Source organism: Cricetulus griseus, chromosome 2, assembly GCF_003668045.3.
Source record: "Cricetulus griseus strain 17A/GY chromosome 2, alternate assembly CriGri-PICRH-1.0, whole genome shotgun sequence".
NCBI lineage: Eukaryota > Metazoa > Chordata > Mammalia > Rodentia > Cricetidae > Cricetulus > Cricetulus griseus.
This window is the reverse complement of record NC_048595.1, coordinates 85351784-85369421: the sequence shown is the minus strand read 5'-3', so window position 1 is coordinate 85369421 and position 17638 is coordinate 85351784. Positions and strand designations below refer to the sequence as shown.

Genomic DNA, 17638 nt, shown 5'->3' with positions numbered 1-17638 from the left:
GACACAGATACTGTGCTAAGTATTTCTCTTGTTACTGTGACAAAATATCCTGCAAAAGTAAGTTAAGGATTCTTGGCTCATGGTGTGAAGGTATGGTCCACTGTATCAGGGAGTCCGGCCAGCAGAGTGTGAAGCATCAACTGAATCCACACTCAGGAGGCAGCAGTGAAGAAATTCGGCTGGCTTTCCCCTTTGTATTCCCCCCCAGGACTCCAGCCTATGGAAGGGTGTCCCCACAGGAGCCTATGAAATGGCACCCCCACAGTTAGGGTAGATGTTCCTACCTTATTAACTAAATCTAGAAAATCCCTCAAAGACATGCCCAGACATTTGTGAACATTTCTCAGGTAGAAAGGGGTGGTGCGTAGAGAATTTTAAGAAGCCTGAATCTAAGATCATCTCTTCATTTCAGATCTCTTAAAATCATGTCTGGAAAATTCCTTCTGCCAACTAAGGTCACTTATTCAGAGGTCCTGTGGGTTAAGTAATGGCTGTCTTTGGAAGCCAAGATAGTACCTATCAGACAGAACACAGTGAAAAATAATTTCTAAATAAAAAAAAAAAATGAAGTAGAGCTGGGCAGTGGTGTTGCACACCTTTAATCCCAGCACATGGGAAGCAGAGACAGGCAGATCTCTATGAGTTCCAGGCCAGCCTAGTCTACAGAGTGAGTTCCAGGACAACCAGAGCTACACAGAAAAGCCCTGTCTAAAAACCAAAAGCCAAAACCAAACAAACAAAAAAGAAATATAAAATTCCTAGAGAATAGAAATGCTAAATAAAATAAAAGTCGTGACATATTTACTCAGCATTCAGATGAGAGGGTCAGAGACAACAAGAAGGTGATGGAGGCATGACTGAAAATGATCACCTAGTTATTCCAAAGACCCAAAGACTGGGGTGGAGCTGGAGAGGCAGAGCCCCACACAAGGAAAAGCTACTTCTTAAGAAGACACATTCATTAGCAATTTATGTGTATGTGAATTACAAAACAAAGTTAAAATCAGTTCAAATTTTTCCTATAGGTTGATGAGATTTTGGAATCTTAAGATAAAAAAGGTTCTAGAAGCATAAAGGAAAAACAAAGAAAAAGCAAGCTCAACACTGTGGTTATTCTCTCCACCTTTAGAACAGAGGTTCTCAACCTGTGGGTCTTGACCCCTTTAGAGATCAAAATGACCCTTTCATAGGGGTTATACAGATATCCTGAATACCAGATTTTTACATTACATTTTATAACAGTAACAAAATTATAATTATGATTTTTTTTCTTTTTTTGGTTTTTCGAGACAGAGTTTTTCTGTGTAGCTTTGGAGCCTATCCTGGCACTCGCTCTGGAGACCAGGATGGCCTGGAACTCACAGAGATCCGCCTGCCTCTGCCTCCCGAGTGCTGGGATTAAAGGTGTGCACCAATGCCCAGCCACAAATAATTTTATGGTTGGGGGTCTCTACAACACAAAGAATTGTATTAAAGGGTTGTAGTATTAGGAAGGTTGAGAACCACTGCTTTAGGACAAAACCCAATGTATGAAAAACCTTGCTATATAGGGAAAACCTTCAGGACTCTTGAATTCCACAGTGTAGATGTGTAGATGTCCTCACAGGAAACCTCCCCACAGGCTCATGGGTTTGGATACTTGGTCTTCAGTGGGCAGTGCTATTTTGAAAGGTCATAGAATCTCTTGGACATGAGAGGCCAGGGAGTTAAAGGCCTGGTAAGCTTTAAGCCTGAGCTCTGTGCTTCTTTATGTGACTGGCCACCTCATGATCCTGCCAACTTGCCTTTTCAGTCATAATGAACTATGACCTCTGAACTGTTAACCCTTCCTTCTTTAAGTTGTTTCTACCAAAATGACAAGAAAAGTAACTAATAAACACAAATGCTTGCATGCACACACATGCTCATGTACGCAGGCACACACACACACACACACACACACACACACACACACACACACACACACAGAACCAAAATTCTTGGTGCAAAAACTCTTAAGACATACAACTGTTTTCAAATGGTCATAAACCTAAACATAAAAATAACTCTTGAAACCAATTACATAAGATATAAGTTAATAATATTGACATAAATCTATCATTGTACCAAAGAGGACATGAGCTGGGGGGATGGAATGTAAATGCCTGTTTGTTTACTCTTATTATTCAAGTAACAATCATATAAGGGAAAGAAGAGGAGGAAGAAAAATACTATTGTGACAATCTACAAAAATTATCCAAATGTGAGGAGGCAAACACAATCAATTTGGGTAATTACTGAAGTAAGGTCACTTTCTACACTGCTGAAGAAAATATGTGAGCATTTGGTCTCCAGCTGGTTGTACTGAAGGAGAGGGCAATAAGATGAAGACTAAAATTCCCCCAATGTATCTACATAAGATCAAAAGTGGTTTCCTTCTTCTTTGAGAAAAGAAACCAATATTTACCAATATTTGGAATCATAGGGACAATATCAATATGTGCTCAGGCAAAATTCAGAAAATACTTTTAAATGAAAGCTACAGTCTAAATCATTACAACTAGAAATCCTTGTAGAGTAAGAAACTGCCGAATGTTGTCCAGAAGAGAGAATAAATATGCAGATCCGATAAAATGTCCCTTGGTGGCAGAAAGTCTGCATTCATGCCCTTCCGCCCACATTGTATCCCGGAAGTGAAGCGTGGGGTGGTGGTGGGACCTCACTGGCTACTCTGCAAAGCAGATGTTCATCTTGGAAATTTCCTTATCCTATCTGTGATCTTCAAAGTCACAACCGCCCACCAAGCCTGAACTCTAAATGGTGTTGTTATGGAGCTGTCAGAGGTCTCTTTGTCCTTCACTCTCTCATCTCCACCTTCCCAGGCATTTATGGAATGTCAGGCGTGGATACAGCATAACACTATGCCTTCAAAGGGCACCAAAATGGTACACCTGTGTGCCTGCTGAGACCACTTCCTGTCCATTTGACATGCCTTTTAATCTCCCACAAGTCGATTACACACTCATTACAATCAAGAAGAAAAACAAACACCTGGCATAAAGTACACAAAATACTAATTAGGCCTGTGTGGTTTAGTAGGGAATCAATAAGAATGCAAATATGTACTCCACTGATATGCTTTAAGGGCATCTTAATCTATGCTTGGTGACAACAAGCAATATCATATAGATGAAGTCAACTTGCTTTCCACTTCTGTGCATGCATATGTATGTGCACACAGACCTGTGTGTGCCAGAGCACATGCACACGTGTGTACATGCATGTGGAAGCCAGATGTCAACCTTGGGTATTGTTTTTCATCCACCTTGGCTATTAAGACAGGATCTCTCAGTGGCCTGGGTGTGGCTGAATAGACTAGGCTGGCTAGCCCATAGGCTCTGAGGAGTCACCTGTCTCCATCTCCTCGGATCACATGGTCCCATTTCTATTAATGCAATGGAATGTGCAAATTTATGTGCTTCTCTGGGCAGGCTCATCCAGCTTCTAATACACACCAGCTAACGTGTTCAATAAGGTAGGTAATGGCTCTGAGTCCTAGTTCTCTCTCATTTTGAAATGGAAGCATAAAAGATCTCTATGACCTTTTCATTTCCAGTTATAAAATCTAAAACAACCAAACCATCTACACTCTTTTCCCTATTACAAAAAGAGGCAAATTCAAATGTTATTATGTTTACCACCAGGAAAATAATGCCCATCCTTCTTAGAGCTTTAAATTAAAAACAAGAAAAATGGCATGATTTTCATGACCACAAAACAATACCGACACGAACTACAAGACCGCTTAACTCTAGGTCCTTAGAACGCTGAAGAATATGCAAAATATTCACCTAAAATAGTGTGGTTCCTCTTATAAATCAAGGTGCAGGATAATGTGATGTTTACATGTGTAAAGAACCCGTAGACAGTAGCAAACTGAGTCAGTGAGAATATGTCACGAGTGTCTTCTCATGAAGGCTCTTCTCTGCCAGGCGAAGAAAGGGGAACTTCATCACACTGGCAGATTTCCAGAGAATTCTGAGTTGTCCCTAAGAGGAGGAATGATAAAAGCCTCTAAAAATACCAAAGACTTGCAGGATTAAATATAGCAAGTCTTTTAGATGTTTCTCTGAGCCAATTAAGAACTGCAAACCAAAGTTAATGGGCTACACCCACAGCAGATTATCATGGTCAATGAGGACAAGGTTTCAAACACTACCTAGAAGCAGCAACAGCTTTGCCTGAGGTAGTGAGTTTGAACTAAGACCCACTAATAGTGCTAGAAGTCTTAACATCTCCATATTAGTAAAATAATGGATCAGAAGAAAATATCAGTTCACACACAGTACAGGTGACTTCACACTGGGAAAAACAATTAGAGGAATAAGGACTTGCCCAACTAGAAATGGTGGCATGGACCTATAAGCCCAGTACTCAGGAGGCTGAGGTGGAATATATAAGTTCAAGGTTAGCACAGGCATGCATGAAAAGTCACTGGAACTGGCCAAGGAGACTGATACATATTAATTTTACTATATTATATATTACTGTGCTGTACTTATTATATATATTTTATATGTTATATATGTTATTATATATATATAATATATAGTAGTCTCTGAAAATTTTGAAAGAAAATTTAAAAATGTATTTATAGCCTGTGAACATCAGGAAGACTTTTCTGAATGAAACCAAAACACTGACAAAATTTAATAAAAAAGATTTAAGAATTCAGTACTGTTAAAAATCCATATAATAAATTGGGAGGAATGCTTGTTTGAAGTTTGACAAGTTGGATATATAAGATTCTCTTGACAGTAAGGAGTAGAGATTTCTTACCAATCAAAAAGAAAAACAAAATGATCTAACAGAAAAAAACATGGGCAAAGACATGGATAGACAATTCCCAGAAGACCATAACAGCCAACAGCCACATGAAAATTCTCCTCACGAGGAACCAGAGAAGGCTGAGCAGCACCTACAGAGGTCTGGCTGTCTCCATCACAGAAAAATTAACATGTCTGAAAATGTCACAGCCAGTGAGAACAGTCATATGATGCTAGAGAATGGAAACTCATTTCACCAAAATGATTCAAATTCACATATTCAGACACTGGACTCTGAGGGGTAATCACAAATGTGCCTGAGGAGAGTCAATATTGTATAATTTAAAGTAAAGAAGCAACATAAATACTGAACCACCAGAGAAGGAATAAACTGCAATATAGCCAAGAAGTTATACTAAAAAGAAATTAAATAAAGCCAGTTCACATACACTAACCATGCAAACAACTTGTACAAGTAAACATGTGGCACATCACTCTTACATTAAAAATTATAGAAATTGATTATAAGTATTCATATTTTCCTCACAGAAATGTATGCCTCCAAATACATGCAGAGAAAATAATAAACATCAATTTCTGATCTGAATGAAGAAATTGACAGCACTGGGAAAGGAGTACAAAGGACTTCAATAATCTTGCTGATAAATATTCATTTCCTTTTTTATTAAAACATGACAGAATTAGAAATTTAATCAAGTGTTAACATTTTACAAAGCACAGTAGTAGATACATTCCTGAACATTACATCATTGTTTAACATAATTCATCTAAAAGATAACTCAATCTACGTCATTGAAAGAAAGAGGTGCTGGGATTGTCATGTAATTCAATCTTGTTTGTAATTCAAATAAAAAAAATAAAAAAGAAGCGCAATTTCCTGAAAAAGAAAGAAAGGAAGGAAGAGAGAGAGAGAGAGAGAGAGAGAGAGAGAGAGAGAGAGAGAGAGGTGGGGTGGGGACATCATGGCTAAGGCTGTAAAGTGCTTGCCACAGAAGCATGAGGACCTACGTTCAGACGGCCAGCAAACACCATGTGGAGTGCACGTGTAATTCCAGTGCTGGGGAAGCAGACAGAAAGAGCCCTGGGGGCTTGCTAGTCAGCTACTCTAAAATTAAGGTGGACGACAATTGAGGACACCTAGCATCAACTTCTGACCTCCACCAGTACATGCATGCATGAAGAGAAGAGAGTATAATTCCTTCATCCAAAAACTGGAGAGGAAAAAGTCACCTTTATTGAGGTGGGGAGTTGGGGACTGGCTATGCAATTCTGGCTAGCCTGCAACTCCTTATGCAGACCAGGCTGGCTACCCCAGCCCCACAGAGAGATCCACCTGCCTCTGCCAACTGAGTCATGAGATTAAAGGCTGCACCACCACACTCAACCTAAACCCACTTTGCTTTAAGGCTGGATATCAGTTACTTGTTTCTATGACATCTGTTCTGCTGACACATAAATCAAAGCCCACAGGGAATGAGCCTCCATAGACCACAATGTCTGAAATGCAGTCGTTACTGAACGGAAAGGCCAAACGTACATGTTCAATGTGCAGTAAGCTTTCTGCAGCATATTATACTTACAACTTGTTCTGTTTCAGTTAAAACAAAAGCAGCAAATGCTTATTTCTTCTAGCTTTTACCATCATCTCCTACTTTCTCTCATTGTTCCCTTAGTGTAAAAACTGTTCTGGGAAACTGCTTTTGTTATGAGTAGACTAAGAATTGTGATACAATATTCAATAAAAGGCAGTTTTTTCTATTTTACATATCAAGAGAAAATGTAAATAAACTTAAGAGAAAAGAACTGAAAAATACTTGTAAGAATTCTGGGGCTGGTGAGCTGGTTCAGCAGACAGTGGGGCCTGTAGCCAAGCCTGGCTACCTGAGTTCAATCCCTAGGTCCCACCAAGTGGATGGAGATGATGAACTCTATCAAATTGTCCTCTGAACTCCACATATGTGCCATGGCATGTGCATGCATGAATGCATAATACACACACACACACACACACACACACACACACACACACACACACACACATACACACACAGCACTAAAAGATTACATAAAGTGACATATTTTTTAGTTGTTTTTAAGACAAGGTCTCACTGTGTAGCCCTGGCTGGCCTGAAACACTGTATGTAGATACACTGAACTAGCCTTGAAATCACAGAGATCTGCCTGCGTCTGCCTCTGCCTCCTGAGTGCTGCGATTAAAGGCATTCATCACCACTGAAGCCAAAATGTAATTTTTTTAAAAGAATGAAAAATTTCAACTAAGCTAGGTATCTGTTATCCCAGCACAAAAGAGGATGGAGTAAAGCTGGGCAGTGGTGGCTCATACCTTTAATCCCAGCACTTGGGAGGCAGAGGCAGGCAAATCTCTGTGAGTTCAGGAACAGCCTGATCTACAAAGTGAGTTCCAGAACAGTCAGAGCTATTATACAGAGAAACCCTGTATCAAAGAAAGAAAGAAAGAAAGAAAGAAAGAAAGAAAGGAAGGAGGGAGGGAGGAGGAGGGAGGGAGGGAGGGAGGGAGGGAGGGAGGGAGGGAGGAAGAAAGAAAGAAAGAAAAAAAGAAAGAAAGAAAGAAAGAAAGAAAGAAAGAAAGAAAGAAAGAAAGAAAGAAAGAAAGAGAAGAGGGTTAAGTAAATTACCACAAGTTCAAGGCTGTGGTGTGAAATTCTGTCTTACAAAAAGTTGTTTTTAAATTCTAATTAAATGTATGCTGACCGATGTATCTGCTGACTATAATCCTCATGTTAGTGGCACACACTCTCGTTGCCTGCTTTACCTTCTTCTCCACTGTTGGAGGGGCGGGGGTTGGTGAATTGGCACATGCAGGCCCAGTGGTGTCCCAGGGCTCCAAGCTACTCATGAAAGTGTAATATAGTAGGTGACTCCATATGGAGTCCCCCCATATGAACATGTTTCTCAGAGGTGGGATCAAGTGACCACCTCATCTCTACACTATGACTTTGCCACTAAACCATGGAGCTGCAATTCTCCTGGGTCCACTCCTCTAATAACTTTTGCCAGATGGCTTTATTGCCTTGCCAACCATAGTTAAGTGTAGTGAGTGCTAAGCAAAGTTCGGAAGCAAAGTGCTCAGAGCTGGGGCTCATGCGTGAATCCAGTGAACAATCTTCAATCTGGGCCTGCACCTAGACCCCAAAATCTCCTTTTGCTGGCTGGTGCAGCTTTTCTAAAGTTAGTGTATAGAGATGAGCCTCCGGACATTCTGACTGTGAAGTCACACAACTCTTATTCATCCACAACCACGCACCCCCATAGCTCTACTACTTCATAGCTCTGCTACAGGCTGAATGCATCCTTGAAAGTCGCTCCATGGCCAACCCAGGCTTCAGAAATTAATCTGCACCACAGCCCCAGCCCACACTAAGAAGCACTTAAAAGAAACACACCTTTCCCTTCTTGGCAGCATCAGCCTGCGTACAACTGTGATTTTACCTCAGGGCAGTATTTAAGTGACACTCTGCAACTATAGTGTGGCAGGGTCATCACCTAGAAAATTCAGGCTGATTTCTTTAATGACAGTCTTGTTACAGCAAGGTTCAGAGCTCAAAAGATGGCAACCCCTGGACCCTATAATTATGGTAAAAATGGGACATCCTGACACTTTCACATATATGCTGACTCTGCAACAAAAGTTGGAGTATCAGGAGAACTTAAGAGTGTAAAACTAACACACACCAGGGTGGGTGCCAAAGAGAAATCCACATGCTCTTTAAGGACAAAGAAGCAGCTTCACTAACCAACACAGACCGAACCAATTAAAAGGACACATTAGAAAGACAAATAAACAAACTCCATAGGTATCTTTTGTGGTTTACCCCAGGCTCTCCAACGCCACCCATGTGATTTTATCTTAGGAAAGAAAAATTGAAAATGAACTCTCAGATTCCAAAATAAGATACCCTCTCAAGCTTGCTGAGTTTATAAACACAGAAGGGGCATACATGAATTTAAACAGCAATATAAGAAGAAATTTAACTTCTAATCGAACCACGGATCAAGATGGAATAAGTCAGGAGGCTCAGTGTTTATCTCCACATGCATTTATTCCTGGCATTACATGGGAGTTTTCCATAGAGTGTTTATCTAACTTGCTTTAGTCTGATGGGTCTTCTGGCATGAGACAAATGCAGATCATATACACAAACCACACACAGTTACCACTTTCTCCCTGTAAAGAACCTCTCACCACCACCATGGGGGAAAGAGTGAGGGCTAACATCTGCCTGGTATCTATTCAAGACTCCACAAAGCACTCAGCAGATGTCTTCCCATTTATACTTTCAAGCATGGCACACATTGTTTTAATTCTACAAAATGAAAAATAAAGCTGAAAGAAAACCCTGTACTCAAAGGCCTCTTAGCCGTGGTAGGTATACAATAGCTCAGCCTTGCAAGATCTATGTGGCTCTAAGCCTACGGACTCTCTCTCTTTCTCAGGTCCATGTATGTAAAGCCAGATCACACTATGCCTTCATTTGTGTGACCCAGGGAACATCACACTGCAATTAGTGGTTCATTCTAAAATAGTATTTCACACAACTATTAATTATTCATGCTTGCGCCTAAGAAAAATCACACATGACTCCTTGACAATCAAATGCTAAGTGCAATTCTTGCCTTAACTTCCTCACCTGGGACACTATAGTGTGCATCTCATTTTTGGAGTCTTTGTTAGTCAAACAGTCTATAATTTCCGTCTTCTTCAGCTAGTCTCTGAAACTGTCTCTTTAAACTATGTGGGTTCAGGGGTTGGGCTAGTAACAGAAGAGAGAATGGTCTGCCTACTGGCCTTCCAAGACAACACAACTGAGCACAATGTGATGTCTGCAGTTGCTTTCAGTTCTTAAGTGTGATAATGGAATTGTGGTTATATAAACAATTTATTTCTGGCAGATGAATAGTGAGATATGCAGACTGATTAAGAGATGAAACAAAGCTGGGGACTTAGAGGGTTTCATCTTCACAAATGCAAGTAAAGCGAATGGACCAAATGTTGGTAACTGGGGACTCTAGGTTGCTGTGGAAGGGGTTTATGTTCGTTCATTCACACACACACACACACACACACACACACACACACACACACACACACACACACACACGCACACCAGACAGAGGGAGGGAGGGAGGAAGGGAGGGAGGGATTTTCTGAACTCAGAGTAACATATCCAATGCTGCAATGCAGAACTCAGTTGCTTTCATCCAACTCAAAGTAAAAACTTCTAACACATAGACTTTGAAAATACAAAGGCTTTTAAACAGTTCAAAACATCAGATGAGAGCTGGAGGGACAATCTGCTGAGACTGAAAATCAACACAAACATTTACCTTTAATGAAAACAAACAAAATCACTTAAAGGGATCAAAATCTCTCCATGCCATGAGCATGAACACAAATGCCATCTCACACTTGAGAGGCAGAAGGGGACAGTGTCCACAACACTGACAGCAAAGGTCCCTTCCTTACTGGAATCCTAGGACGGCGGACAAGCACCTTGTAAGTTCTCAGACACTCATCCAGGGGTCGTATCACTGAATGAAACACTTTGGTATTGAGCTACTGACCCTTCGGTTAACATTAAAAATAAAACTTAAATCCAAATTTTACCATTCAACTCCCCAGAACCTCATCAACCACAAAGAAATAAATGTTTAGCTGAGTTCTAGAAACAGAAAACAGCAATTCCCCCGCCACCTCAACATGCACAGGACAGGAACACATTACCAAACCCAGTAGCTCCTGTCTACAAATTCATCCCTGGGTTCCCTTGGATACAGAATCTTTTTATCAACTCCGAACTAGAGTAGCTATAAATCAGTTGAGGTGACTTCCTGTGATTATTAGTCCCAACCATCCTGGCACTCACCTTAGTGGTGTCAGGACTAGGTGCTGGCCCAGCACAAGAAAACAAGCCTGCATCTTGGAGACCAGGCAGTAGCAAAGCAGAGAACACAAACTTGTCTCACTTCAAAGCACAAGGCTGAAGCCTGGCTGACTAAACAGAGATCCCAGCAGGAGTGACAATGAGTGCTTTCTTCCCTATTGTTACTTGAAACAATTGCAGGCTATTTGTTCATATTAATTAGTTTATGTCTGGTGTTAGGCAGCCTTCACTTGAAAAATGTTCTTTGTTACCAGATGAATAGGAAAAAAAAAAAAAAAAAACAGCCTTTTATTTTTCTTCCAACTGTTGCCTTTGCCTAGCAAAGAGATTTTCAGGCCTTTCCCACTTGAATGTGAGTTTACCTTCACACTGGACAGTCCATCATTCCTGGCTGGGTAATGTCAGGGGAACGTAATTGCACTGTGAGAGCTGCTCCTTGTGTGCTACCTAAAGAGACGCTGCCTTCATATAATTCAAGCCTTTCTGCACCAGGAGACAATAGCTAACAGAAGAGAAGACATCAGCACAGGCTGAGACACACAGGCAAGCCTGCCTTGAAGGAAATCCTGACTGTACAAAGCCCCGAGGAAGGCCCAACATGACCTGAAGCCAGGAGACCCAAAGGTGGTATCTCTCCTGAAAAATAAACCAACTTGCTGTGATCTAATCATCCCAGCTTTGCAGCTGACTCCTCCCAAATGGCTCAGTCCCCAAATATCAAAGACTATTACTATGGCCAGCATGCAGTAAGAATGGGACTTTACTACTGTGATTGGCATTGCTATAAAATTTTCCCCAGAACACATTAAATCAGGGTTCAGACATAGGTCTAAGACTACAAGGCCTAGGTAACAGTCATTAAACTACACAGGGGTGTGTGTGTGTGTGTGTGTGTGTATTACTATAGATTGAACCCAGGGCCTTCCATATGCTAGGCAAGCAATCCACCACCACAGGCTTCATTGTGATATTGTTCAATTCCTTAATATGGCTTTCAAAGTCCTGCAAAACCCCTGACTTTATAACTTACCCATTCTAATACTAAGGGCTTGCCAATTTCTGCAGTGTAAATACTACATCATGGCTGATTTCAACCTGCTCACCAAATGCTGGGTTTGGTTTGGATTTTAAAGAGATTTAGTGTGTGTGTGTGTGTGTGTGTGTGTGTGTGTGTGTGTGTGTGTGTGTGTGTGTGTGTGTGTGTTTATGCATACACATGAGTAAAGATGCCATCAGAGGCCAAAAGAGAACATTGGGTCCTCTGAAGCTTGGATCACAGACTTGTGAGCCTCCTACTGTGGGCGAATGAATCAAACTCAGGCCCTCTGCAAGAACAAAACATACCCTTAACCACCGAGCTATCTACCTAGCCCCTCACAGAATTCTTCAAAATCCAACAATCAGATCTTATAGTCTGGTAGAGGAGCCTCTGGGGACAGCCCCATGTCCCACTGCATGGTGCTCACTCTGAACTAACCCCAGTGCTTTCTCTTCTCACCATGGCCCATCAGGCATTTGCACATGCTATTTTTCCTCCCGTCAAAATTGCTCATAGCCATACTTGGGCTCCTTGTCCAGTGGTCTTCCTGGGAGAAGCCCAAATGCTGATTCCCAGAACAGACATACTTCCTGGGTCACAGTAATTGTGACGCAACATTTTAGCTTGTCCTTTCCTTATCTGCACCTCTTCCACTGTGTTTCTAAACTCTATCAAGGCAACAACCTTATTTATCTTATTTATTCTTGCATGTAGAAACCTGTCCTGTTACTGAGCAGTTAACAGTAATACATGGCAACATGCACAGCATGCACCAGCCATTGTCCTAAGTTGGATACATAATTGCACGTGACATTTTCCAAACAATGCCAGAAGGCTGGTTTCCTTACCGCTCTGCTTATATATGGCAAGCAGGACATGGAGGCAATGAGAGGGTAGACACATTCCCTCAGGCTCAGCACTGAGTGTCAGAGCTGGGATCTGAACAACAGTGTGACTACAGGGCCCATGTGCATGCTTCCGAAAAGCAGTATTTCATGACATTTTTATTTATTTATTTTTCAGTAATGATCCACAAGGAGAAATTTTAATTAAATTTAAATTCTCCCTAATGAAAGAAGTCAAACGCCACAAACTACACTTCTTTAGGGTAGGGTTAAGCTTTGGAGGGATTTATCATCTCCCAGATCCAATTTGGGCCCTCTGGGGGGCAATAGAATTCTATTGAAAATGTATGTGCTGGCTTTTTCCCTCTGCAGTTCTGTTTATGAGCCATATGTTTGTCCTTAAGAAACACATGGTCTTGTTTTATAGTTTTAATGGCCTCTTCCTGTGAGGATTATTCCATCTTGCTTTCTTTTCTCTTTATAAGGTGTCTTATGACAACATAGCCATGTTGAAAAACTCATGTATTAACTGCTATGTGCCATTTAAAACATATCTATATACCTGACTTTATTAATAACCATGATTGAATATCAGGAAGTTTTGAACTTCTTGGTGAGACTATCTTTTTACATTCTTCCTTGGTTTTGTGTGTTTAAACACCAGTATGACTGCAAAGTTACCTGATTTTAATAAATATTGCCTTTAATTAATACTGAAGATTAATACAAAACCCCTTAAGTAGCTGTCCCAATTTAACACCACAGAAAGTTTTCAAGAGTATCTACTTTTCTTTTCGAGAGTATTGTTTCCCTAGCATTTATATTAATTAGAACCCCTTTTTACTCTGAATAGTGCTGAACATGTTGATGAAATAAGTCACTTAAAAGCATTAATATTACTCACCAACCCATAGTAGTCTATGTAGCAGGGAATATGGTAAGTCAATATTATTGGAAATGCTGACAAAGACAATGATGGATGCTGAAGTGCCTAGTCAGGGAAGCCTGTGCTAAGTCCTAACGCACATCACCAAAAAAGGCCAAGCATGATCACTCTCAGGAACAGTTGCTTGGGCTTTGCAACGGTAACCTAAAGTAACGCAAACTAAATCTCTTGAACCATTCACTAAGTCCCTATAGTACCAAAAATCTACAGGGGTTAAAAGAAGCCAGACACCCAAGTAGTCAAGTGTTGAAACTATGATGGACCAGCTAACAAAAGACAAGATGGAGATGACACTAAGCATCAAACATCCCTGAAAACACCCCTGGAAGATTTAAGGAAGAACAAGGATTTTATTCATGGTGGAAAACCCCCAAGTTAATCTGTAGCAGCAGTCCTCAATCTCCCTGTTGCAGATTGTTTGTTTATACTGTGAAGAGTGTCTTTGCCAAGGAGCCTTCTGATTGGTTTAATAAAGAGCTGAATGGCCAATAACTAGGCAGGAAGATGTTAGGCAGGACTTCTGGGGACAATGAGGACTCTGGGAAGAAGATAGGCAGAGATGCTAATGAGACATGGAGGGAGTAGGACATACAGAAGGAAAGAAATGTAAAAAGCCACATGCTAAAACGTAGATTAATAGAAGTAGGTTAATTTAAGTTATAAGAGCTAGTGAGATAAGACTAAGCTAAGGCAGAGCTTTCATAATTAGTACTAAGTCTTGTTATTTGGGGATTGGAAATCCAAAGATAGTCCTACAAGAAAGACTTGTTACACCGTCCTAATGCTGTGACCCTTTAGTACAGTTTCTCATGTTGTGGTGGCCCTAACCATAAAATTATTTTCATTGCTACTTCATAACTGTAATTTTGCTACTGTCATGAAACATAATGCAAGTATCTGTGTTTTCCAATGATCTTAGATGATCCTTATGAATATTCATTCAACTCCACCAAGGAGTCATGACCTATAGGTTGAGAAGTGCTACTCTACAGAACATGAAAAATGACCCTTTCTTCTTTCTCCCTTTCTTGACTCCTTAAAAATCAAAACAATAACAAAACCAGATGTCCTTGTTTTAAATATGCACAAAATACAATAGCCTTCTAGATGAGACAGGAAAAAGGATAAAACAATGTTCTGTGCCATCAAGATTTAAATTTCAGCCTATGTGGCTGGTTGGTTCTCAGGGAATCCTTATACTATACCGTGTGTGTGTGTGTGTGTGTGTGTGTGTGTGTGTGTGTGTGTGTGTGTGTGTGTGTGTGTGTTTGACATGGAAGTAAAAGCAGAACTGTGAGGGAGGAGACAGTAGTCTAAGGAGAGGGTAAGGGACAACACTACTGAGTGATGGGGGAAGAAAGACAAAAGACTGCAGGTTCTCTCAAACACAGAAGCTACAGTTAAAAAAATATGCTCAAGTGGTGGTTTGAGTGAGAATGTCCCCCATAGGCTCATGTATTTGCACACTTAGACCCAATCTGGTAGCAGTGTTTGGGAGATTCAGGAGGTATGGCTTTGGAGGAGGAAGTATGTCCCTGGAAGTGGGCAGAAAGAGTTAAAAACCTCAAGCCACTTCCAAATCACTCTCTGCTTCTGCTTGTGTTTCAAGCTGTGAGCCCTGGGCTTGCTGCTCCAGTGGCCATGCCTGCTGCTTTCCCATGACAATGATGGACTCTTAAATCTTTGGAACCAGAAGCCCAAATAAACACTCCATTCTATAAATTGTTCATGGTGTTTAGAACAGCAACAAAAAGTAACAAATACAGTCCATATACATGACATGGAAACAGAGGGGGTGTCTGAATGGGTGTGGTGGGGGGAAAACAGTAAGAGGGACAGAGGAAGACCAGAAGGAGAGACATCAGAGAAAATGAGCCAAGTACAATGATACACATCATGAAAATATCATAATGAAACCCAGTATTTTGTGCACTAACTATAAGCATTTAAAATGTCTCTTACTCAAAGGTACCTATTTTTTCTTAAACCTTTGCCTAAAAATGAAGGTCATAAATGAGAAGCCACACTGGATAAAGAAGAGTCACAACAAAGGGAAAGCAAATGGGAAACTATACTGGTTTTGAGTGCTTTGCAGACAAGCTACTGTTTTAGCCACTAAAATGTGTGAAGGATAATAATATGAGTGGAGTTTAAAGCTAGGGTAGGGCAGAGAAGCATCTGTCCAAGCACAAGGAGATGACCCAAGGCCTTGTGAGTCCAAGTCTGTTTCCCTACCATTGCACCACACTGCCCCCTGAGGCTAAAGGACAGCATATACACAATGCAGCAGATTATACCATAATCTAAACAAAGAAGATATCCTTGAAGAATTTCTGCTCCTTGTGTACAGCCAAAGCACTTCATGGAACTACTGCTCAGAAGTTTCTAGAACTCCACTTTGTTTTCAGATTTCCCAGAATGGGCCAATAATAATAATTACAGGAAAAGAACAATGTAGCAGCCTTGGAAGGCTTGTTATAAGATTAGATCAAACTGAGAAATATTATTTGTATAACCATCCTCCCTGCAAAAGAAGACAGGAATAAGAGCAGCAGAATTTACTTCTGACTTGTCTTGCTTTGGAGTTTGATGGCAATAGTGACAGTTAGGCATCCTCATCCTGAGTGTGATAAACCTTTCCCCCTGTGAAGAGGGGGACATTTTTCAGGATCATTCTTCCAGCTGCTTCCTGAACTACATAGCATCTCTCTCTCTCTCTCTCTCTCTCTCTCTCTCTCTCTCTCTCTCTCTCTCTCTCTCTCTCCCTCGCTCCAAAGCACCCCATCTAAGTACCCACCAAATGACAATGAGAGGCATGTATGATTCCCCAGAGAAAAGTATACTTCCTTAAAACTCAGTTTAACTTTTGCACAGAGCTATGATAAAAAAAAAAAAAAAAAAAAAAAAAAAAAAAAAAAAAAACATCAACTAGGTCAAATCACTTACCTGGGGCTGTGAAATTACAGGGCTGGAAGTAGAGGCAGCTGCCATGACAGTGCTGTAGTTTGGGGCAAGGAAAAGGCCCCAGCACTGAAGTGCCAGGCACAAGAAACAATGCTTGGGTTGGCTGATCAGATCTCGGTCATGCTAGGAGGAACTGTAAGCCTGCAAAAACATAAGGAAGCCCAGAATGAGTAGAAGGGGACCCACATGGGCTAGGGAAGAGTCACCGGCTAGATGAGGCAAAAGTCACTCACAAGAACCAAATACTAGCTGAATGAACACACAGGGCTGCTGAGGTAGATCTACCATCAAGAGACATGACTCCCTTGCCACACTAGATGTTCTGGGGAGATAACATCAATCTGGGGACACAGGAAGATAGCACCAAGAGGAGAAGCCACCTTGTCATTAAATAGTGCTTTCTTAAAAATCTACATTTGAGATCTGATAATATATATGCAAAGGGTGAAGAGAAGAATCCACAAAGCAGTGAGAGAAGACTGCAGTTCAGCCTTAGCCCTACCTACCCTTTTGTAAAAACAAAAACCAAAACAACCCTGAGGCTTGGAGAAGGGAGTCTAGAGAATTGTAGATTTTTGTTAAGACATAAGAAAGAGGTGAGATTCCATTTTTACATTTCTTCAAAGAGAATGTTGTATATATTAAAGATGTAAGCCAAGTACCCCACCATCACATAAGTAAGTGACATCAGAAACTCGGGGAGGTGGGGTGCTCCTTAAATCAGATTGCCTGCCTATAGCTAAGGGAGAGGAGATTCCTAAAATCCTTTGACATTCTCAAGGAGAGGGTGCTAAACAACCACAAAGCAAAAACCCATGCTTTTCTCATTTGTACGTTCACTAAGAATACTTGAAAAATGCTGAAGTCCCAGCAATAAGCTAGGACCTTGATTCTGTCCAAAAATTGGCCAGGGGTGTTACCCCACTCCTTTAATGCCAGTACTCAAGAAGCAGAGGTAAGCAGATATTTGTGAGTTCAAGGCCATCCCAGTCTATAAAGTGAGATCCAGACCAGCTGGAGTTACACACTAAGGCCCTGTCTCAAAAATATGGGGGGGAGGGGGCGAGGGTAATTTGCCATGATCAAATGAGCAC

The 17638-nt window shown here is 41.0% G+C and overlaps 1 protein-coding gene across 12 annotated transcripts in view; it reads right to left on the bottom strand.

Annotated features, from left to right (window-relative positions):
• Nucleotides 1-17638, bottom strand: part of Lpar1 (lysophosphatidic acid receptor 1) — a 130882-nt gene that overhangs the window by 59661 nt on the left and 53583 nt on the right. For 10 of the 12 annotated variants that reach the window (XM_027403025.2, XM_027403026.2, XM_027403023.2 and 7 more), the window contains one exon: nucleotides 16527-16685. The exons of 1 other annotated variant lie outside the window; for it this stretch is intronic. In XM_027403025.2, coding sequence (XP_027258826.1) covers nucleotides 16527-16571 — 45 coding nt within the window. In that variant the 5' untranslated portion in view covers nucleotides 16572-16685. Of the gene's footprint in view, nucleotides 1-3830; nucleotides 3855-16526; nucleotides 16686-17638 lie in introns of those variants that run through there. One more of the 12 variants, XM_035439869.1, reaches the window with a different exon arrangement.